This window comes from Engraulis encrasicolus, chromosome 21 (assembly GCF_034702125.1).
Source record: "Engraulis encrasicolus isolate BLACKSEA-1 chromosome 21, IST_EnEncr_1.0, whole genome shotgun sequence".
Classification (NCBI taxonomy): Eukaryota; Metazoa; Chordata; class Actinopteri; order Clupeiformes; family Engraulidae; genus Engraulis; species Engraulis encrasicolus.
The window spans coordinates 21,051,049-21,059,254 of record NC_085877.1 but is presented as its reverse complement, the minus strand read 5'-3'; the positions used below and the strand labels follow the sequence as shown (position 1 = coordinate 21,059,254).

Below are 8,206 nucleotides of genomic sequence, written 5' to 3'. Positions count from 1 at the left end.
AGTGACTTGAGTGACAGCTGCGATGGAAGTAATTGACTTTATATGGAGGAGCTGGCGCCAGAGGAGACGAAAGCGATTCGGGTGACAAGAGGAGGTTTGAGCGAATTGAGTGACAGTTTTTCACCGAATATCATAGCCTGATAAACCAGACTAAATGTGGATGTCTAATTTAGTCTGGCCTCGATGCATAATACATCCGAAGATTGTTGATGAGAACAACCTTCCCTCAAAAACCTGCCCGCTTTGATTCAAAACACATCTTTGCGTTGTAATTGGTTTGCCAGATTCATGGCATTCTGGCTTCATTGAATCATTATGCGAGGCCAGACCCACCCGTAGACAAAACATTTTGCCGTCCAGCGGGTGGCGCTGGTTCACCAGGCTACGAATATCATGCTAATAGGCTATGATGCGGTTCAGCGACAGCCATCACAGCCAAGTGGAATGTTGGAAGGCTTGCATTCTGCTTTTAACGGTCATGCTCTGTCACTTCTATCGCTCATGACGCTCTTGCTATGGAGACAGTCCAGTGACCGTACTGTAGCTCGTCTCTTCTGGTGTGTTCACGGGGTCTGGCAGAAGTGTAATTCTTATTCTACAGATAACAACAAATTATGCATGATGTTGTATTTTCTGTGACACTCACATGCTGTTTCTCTTGTTGTGCAAGATTGTGGCGGATTGGCAAATGAGTTGAGCATGAAAAAATGTAAGGAGGGGGGGGGGATAGTCTGACTGTGTGGGTTTTGTAATCTGTGGTCTTAGTGTTCTGGCAATGTATGATGGGTAATAAATAGCGCTCATTTTAAATCTCTCTTTCTCTGTCTCTCTCTTTCTCACACTCTAACACACACACACACACACACACACACACACACACACACACACACACACACACACACACACACTAACTGTATATCTCGGTCTGTCTGTCTCTCTCTCTCTCTCGCCCTCTCTCACCAACTGTCTGTCTCTGTCTCTCTCCCTGATTTGCAGAGTCCGATGGTGACATCATCGCCCTGTCCATATCCGAGGACATGGAGCTGGAGGCCCTCTCGCCAACCCCAACACCCCCCCATCACCACAATAAGGGCGCCACACAACAACAACAACAACAAAAACATCAACAGACCAAATCCAAGGGCCAGGCGGACAGCAGCAGTCGCCTCAAAGGCTCAGCCGCCAAGAACGGCCCCGCGACCACCTCACCCTCCGCCACCGCCTCCGACCTCGCCGCCCCTCCCCCGTCCCCCGCCCCCAGTACTGGAGGAGGCGGCACCGGCACCGGGCGCCACGGGCACTACCCGGGCAAGGACCAGCGCCGCAACTACCAGGCGCGCTGGCGCACGGAGTTCCTGATGGACTACGACGGGCGGCGCCACGGCCTCATCTGCATGGTGTGCGGCGCCACCCTGGCCACGCTCAAGGTGAGCACCATCAAGCGCCACATCCAGCAGGTGCACCCGGCCTCGCTGGCCTACAGCGCCCGCGAGAGGCAGCAGGCACTGCAGGCCTACGGCCACCACGCCACCGTCGACACAGTGGCAGACTTGATGGCGATGGGCACTGCGGCATCCGCGGATGATGGATTCGCTACTCAGGACTACGGCCATGGGCAGGATACTACGGGCATGGGCATGGGCGACGCCAACTGCGCTGACAATGGCAGCGATGGATCGGGGCTGTTTGTGAGTTAACTTAATGCAGCCGGGAGGGAGGGGAACAGAGAGAGAGAAAGTGAGAGAGAGAGAGAGAGAAGGGTGGGGGAGAGAGACAGAAAGAGGAGTGAGAGGGTGAGAGGATGGGTCTCCTTCTATCTGTTTCTGCCTCTTTCTTTATATTTAACTCTCACTTGAGGATAGAGGGAGAATCAGTGAGAGAGAGAAAGCAGACCACAGGAATGTTCAGTAAGGAGGATGGAAGGCTCTTGCAGTTTGTCTTTCTCTCTCTCTTTCTATTGCTTAACTTTAACTCTCTCTTACACAGATACAGATGTATGAGGAACACTTGTTACCTAAAAAAAGTAAAAGAAATGCAGAAAAAAGAACAAATGAAAGAGAGGGAAAGAATGAAAGAAGAACAGGAAGGATGTGGGTGATCCCACACTCCTTCACGCTCTCTCTCCAACTTCACCTGGACGTTGTTTCAATCGTTTTCTCAGGAAATGGGAAGGAAAGGCTGTTTTTTTTTTTCGAGGTTGTCACAAAACGCTTTAGTCTTTTGTTTTTTTATATATACTATATATATATATATATTTCATAGAGCACTTTTTGCCCCCCTTTACACAAGCATGTTACAAATTAAGCAATTAAGAATGGAGACTTTGTAAACATCAGTTCACTTGTGGATGCACACTGCTTCCCTAATTATCCTTTAAGGGAGACCTTTTTTGTGAATGTTGTGAATTGGTTTGTAAATCTTTTTATTTTCCCCCCCTTTTTCAAACCGTTTGAGGTACACTTAAATTTTGTCTTTAATAGTGGCATTGGACGACCACGTTTACACTGAAACATATAGTACTTTAACGTAACAATAATTTGGCTGCACTTTTTATATTATCCTCCCCAGTGTAAATAAAAAGTATGCTGCGGGGAAAAAAAGCCCTTTCATTAGATTTTAATTAGACAAATATCTTTTTTTAAAAAGCACTTTTATGCAATGCTATTTGTACACAAGGTTTGCAACGATGCCCTTTTTGTACATAACCGTAGTGAGGAGTGAGCAAGAAAGTGTTTGTGTGTGCGTGTACACACATTTGTATGCATAGAAATGTGGAGATTACACTACATATTCCACTTTGCATGGATGTCAGTGGTCGTGCATGTGTCCTTTTTCCACCCCGCAAAGCATGTTTCTTATTGTGACCCTCTTAAAACAACTCATTTCGCCTGGAAGGATGGGAGTCTAGAACCCTTTTTTATGTCCTGTGTTATTGACACCACTAGCCATAACACAAAGGTCTTACCCTAGCCATAGTAGTTTGAATCCTGAATTGATTATGTGTTTTAATTCAATTCAATTTATTTAGTGTGCAGTATCACCATGATATTGTCCCAGAACTTCACACTTTTCGTATATGATAGGTTGATCTTCTCAATGTCTAACGCTTTGAAGTCAGAGACATCTTTGGCTCCAAAACATATTGTACTTTGGTCAGACCAGTAAATATTAGGCTATTATTAAAAAAGCGGAATTCACCTTTCAAACAATATTGTGCCCTATCTCTGTATTAGACCACATTATAACAGGGGATTATGTAGCCACTGGATATAATATCTTTATATTAAATATAAAAGCTATTTATTGTTTTAGTAATGGTGATTTCAAGCGTCATCAAATCACCGGAAGAAAAAATAACGACTACAATGCCATTAGAACGTTGCTGGGTGATATGATTGGACGCGTCATCAAATCACCTCGGCATGACAGGCGGCATGGAACAGAACAGCAGGCAGGCAGATAACACATTTCGAGGATGGAGATATTTAGGCCTACATTTTCCGGATAATAAGCCTACTTCAAGTAGGCCTATAGGTTACAGCACAGTGGTAAAAGCCTGGTGCATTCAATCCAACTGCTTAAAAAAAGTTTTGTCCGCATTGTTAATATGCGCTCATTGTCATTACAAATCACCTGAAGGCTATCGGAGCGCAACCGTCCACGATATCATGCCTGCCAGGTGTAGCCTATTAGGCCTGCAAGTTGTAATAACACATGGTAGGCATTGCCTACACGTTTTTTTGTTTTTGTTTTGCGTTGTTATTAATTTTAATATGCTAATATATTTTTTTAAAAGCTTGCTGAATTATTTGAGGTCCGGTCCGGATCACGGTGCAGCGGCACGGACACTCCGAGTCCTAATGGGCTAAACAATAGGAGCTCGACAGTGAAGTTGTCTTTAATTGAATCAGGCTTTATTTTAATTAAATAATAGGCCCCTAAAGTTATTTGATGGATTGCTGAAGGAGGCTGCGACTATTTCTATCCTCAAACGTGGCGTCCTCCTTGCCCTGCTGGCGATGTGCATGCTCCTCTTACGCAGGTTGCAAACAAGGTAGCCATAAATGCATGCGCTGGCTATCATTACTGCACTTGGACTTGATTGCATTTAAACAACACGAGTAAGAACAAGGCACACTCAGGCAGGCTACTGAAATCTACTGTCAATTCATTGTAGATTTCAGCTCACTCCCCAGGCAGTCAGGGCCGCCTATTTTGCATAAATTATAAACACAGACTTCCTCTCGAGGGACAGTTGAGACATGAACGGACAAATCAAATTAAACACTTGACCAAAGTAACCGACGATAGCCTACATCTTCAAAATGCAGGTCTAACCCAACGCCTCCCTCAAACTGGCGAGATGGAGACGGTGGGGTGTCCCGATGTGCTATTTAGGCCTATGTGGGTTTGTAAGCTATGTTTCACGCAAGTAGGCCTAATTTCTCATCTTCTAAAAACAGAAAGCATAACCTGAACAGCTGAATGCCCAGAAATGCGTGCGCACGGTGCAACTTACCGAGGGGCGATTTTCCTTCATGTTGCACTTGCATTAGGCCTAGAGTCAATGAATGGGATGGAGACCATTTTTAAAAGGCAGCCTGCACATTTGTTTTATTTAGGCCTATAAATTATCATTTCCCTCTGGCTTGTAGGCCTATTTGTTAGGGACCAACAGCAGAGGTCCGGATGAAACGGCTTTTGGTCAAACACCAGCACGAGAGAGAGAGGGCGAGAAAGCGTGCGCTCTTTGATAAAGTTGGGAGACAAGTCCGCCTCGCCTTTGGATTTGATGGGATTAAACAGATAGAACATGAGCAGAGATAGACAAGCTACTTCCTTCTTGAATGAGTATTAGGCCTACATTTATTTATTTTTTCAAAAATAGGCTAAATGTAAGGTTAGGCTAGCCTTCTCATTTTCCGTTTCAGCACTAATCTGAGGACAGCGACAGTTGCGACACGAGCTGCACTTCTCAACAGTTTGTTTTTCCATTCGCTTTTTATTCGCTGTTAGTAGCTATAGTTTGCGCAATGAGACCCAGTGAGGAAAATGCATGATTGTTGTGTTTTTCAACAGTCTACATTAACAACATCAATCTGTCTCGGATATCAGCCTACATTTGTCCTAAAACCAGCCACGACTGCTGGCAGCGAGCACTGAGCAGCCAGAACGCAAGATTCCTTCGAATTCGGTGACGCGTTAACCTGGCAACGATTACTTAGTTTCCCGCAGTGCATTCTGGTTAACTGAGTACGTTAAAATAGCTTTGGCAATCGCGTTTCAGCACATAATTGTATTACATTAAACTAAATAATGCAAATTACTTTATTTTTCTCATGTAAAATGCAAAATGAGGATAAATTACATGTGATAACAGCACACATTGCCCAGAGGTGAATTCCACTTTAAGTAAATAGTCATGAATGGGCATCATGCATTTGATAAACAAGAGACTAAAATTACATTGTGGATCTCCAAAGTTGGCCTCATTATTAGGGCTAGAATGCTAGAATACATCAAGCAGGCTAACAAATGTACCTCTCAGGGTCAGAGGGGGAGTTATGCAGGACATGCATAGCAAAGACTTTAGAGCTCCATCCATCCATCCAGGTGGAAATTCTATGTTTTTTAGGGTGGGTCCTATTTCTTATCTGCCAGAGAGCCATGGTTGCATTAATTGGGCAATCTGGATTCAGATGCTACAATCCACTAGTGCCACATTATTCTAAATGACCCAGTTTTACCTGTTTAAACGCCCTCACTGCAGAGGTAAAACCAGGGGTAGTCTTCCAAGAAGGTGGTTCAGTTGTAAGACAGGTGAAGTTAAGATGGAGATGGTGGTAAATCAGCTTATATGAGTGCCCAGAGTCCTCATTTTCTTACCTTAATGACGACTGCTGATGATCTATTAGCAGATTTACGACTTCTTGTAGGTTAAATAGACCAGGTTTAGCCACATTCTTGGAATAACGCCCCATGTCTAGTCTTATTTGTTTATTAGTAGGGTAGTGGAGTATACTCTACTCTATTCAACTCAACTCTACCTTACTTAACTCTACTCTTCTCTACTCTAGTGTACTCGCTCCCCCAGGTCTTATGTGTTTATTATGAACATGTGGCACTGGATTGTAGCTTCTGATGTCAAGTTGTCTATCACCCACTGTATGGTTGCCCACTCAGGGCTGGTCTTGAAAGCTGGCATCTCAAGTGGCACTAACTACCCAGCACACAAGGCCTCTTCTCTTTGGAGGGAGGTCTTCGTCAGTGTGAATGCTATGGCTGAATTTGTATGGGCTAAATGCGCCTTTTCTTAAAGCATTGTTTTTCTTTTTTTGTTGTTTTTGTTATTGTTTCACATTCCACGCCAGGTCCAAAACTGGACTACCCTTGCTCCTACCCTTGAAAAGGCAAGCATGTAGGATAGATTATGTAAGTAAATTATAATTCATAACACTACTCTCATACTCTCATAGGTGTCAATCTTTGGGGTTCAGAGTAAAAACCCTGTCATGTTTGTTTCCCTTCTATCAAAGGATCACATTTTTGGCAGGATTTGTCCTTACCTGTGATTGACAACTCTGCCTACCCCCACCCCAAATTATAAATGACCCCCCAGCCCCCCTATTATCATAAATGCCCCCCCATTTTAAGAATGTGACCTACGTCTGTAGACACTGGGAAAGGAAACCAGGCCCAAGGAAGCCATTCAATTATACAGGGGTAGTGTTCTCACTTATGCCTCTTTTCCACTGCCGTTTTTCTGGTAGGCCTACAGCTCGACACACTGCGACTCGGCCGCCACTTTTTGCTTTAAGATCGAGCTGTGTGGTGCCTATTCGAAAGGAAAAAAGTGGCAGCCGAACTGCACTGTGTCGAACTGTAGGCCTACCAGAAAAACAGCAGTGGAAAAGAGGCATTACTGTACCTGTGTGTGCGAGATCACAGACCAGGTGGTAAACCTCTTCATGAACGAGTGTTGTGGAGACTTAGGAACGATGGACTCTATTAGGGTCTCTGGACCTATTGAACTCTTCTTAGATTTTCAAATCAACATGAATGAACTCACTTGAGTTACTCACTTAACTCCCTTTTCGGCATCCCAATCCCAGTGTGTGTTTGCGTGTGCGAGTGCGTGCGTGTGTGTGAAGCTCCTCTGTAATGGCAATTGTGTAACTGAGTTCCACGCCATTGCAGTGATCCGCACGCCTGTGTTGTGCTGACAGCTGCGGCACCAAATTTGGAGACTGCACCGTCGCTTGGATTTATTGTACATCCTCTGTTTTGAGTGCAGAAGAGGTCGCCATATTGGCTGAGTGAGCTTACTGTAAATGTCGTTGTAGATACCTTGTATGTGGCAGAGAATTAGGGCTTCAGAAAATTCCCAAGTGGAATTCTTCTGTTTGGATTCATGAACTGTTTAACCTTGAGCCCCAAGGTCGAACTGATAAGACACCCCCCTCTGAGTGCGTTCCAATATGCGACCTTGCGTACTCCACTTGTGCTTGTGGCCTCGTATCAGGAAGTAATATGTCATGATGACATCACTGACAACAGCACAAGCACAAGCACAAGTGGAGGAGGCAAGATAGCATATTGGAATGCACCCACAGAGTATCCTATCAGCAGCCTGGCTAGTCCACACAACCATGGATTTGTACTTTTTTCTGTATTTTGACTGTACCATTCCATAATAAGTCTTTACGTTCAAACTCAGATTATTAGGACCTGTTTGGCTTACCATTTTATCTGGAATAACAAGATAGATCCTATTATCTGAAGTGTTGTTTTCAACCATGGTAGCGATTACTGCTTGTCTTCAGCCAAAAAAAGGAGTAATTCGTTTGTTCCAAAAAATCTTTTGTAGCTTACATCACTGCACTCTGGCCGTCTTGCCAGCTTTGGCCCACACACACACACACACACACACACTGCTGCGAGAATGTGTGAATCAATCCTGTAACATCGCCAGCGCTGCAAATCCTGAACATATGTTCCCAATTGGTCCCTGGTGGAAACGTTAACCCTGTTAAAACAAAACAAAAAAGTACATGGAGAATTATTCCTTGAGGAAGGCCCTAAGGCAAAAAAAAGAAAAGAAAAAAACCTGAGGAATTTAAACCAAAACCATTCACAGAATTGTACTATTCACAGAATTGTTATTACACATAGTGTACAGGCAGGCACAACATGCTTCATCCTTGGC

At 44.3% G+C, this 8,206-nt stretch overlaps 1 protein-coding gene across 1 annotated transcript in view; it reads left to right on the top strand.

Annotated features, from left to right (window-relative positions):
- Positions 1 to 2,006, top strand: part of LOC134438102 (zinc finger translocation-associated protein-like) — a 13,259-nt gene extending 11,253 nt beyond the window's left edge. The window contains exon 8 of the mRNA XM_063187684.1: positions 997 to 2,006. Within this exon, the coding sequence (XP_063043754.1) occupies positions 997 to 1,697 (701 nt within the window). The 3' untranslated portion in view covers positions 1,698 to 2,006. The remainder of the gene's footprint in view (positions 1 to 996) is intronic.
- Positions 2,007 to 8,206: the final 6,200 nt, after the last annotated feature.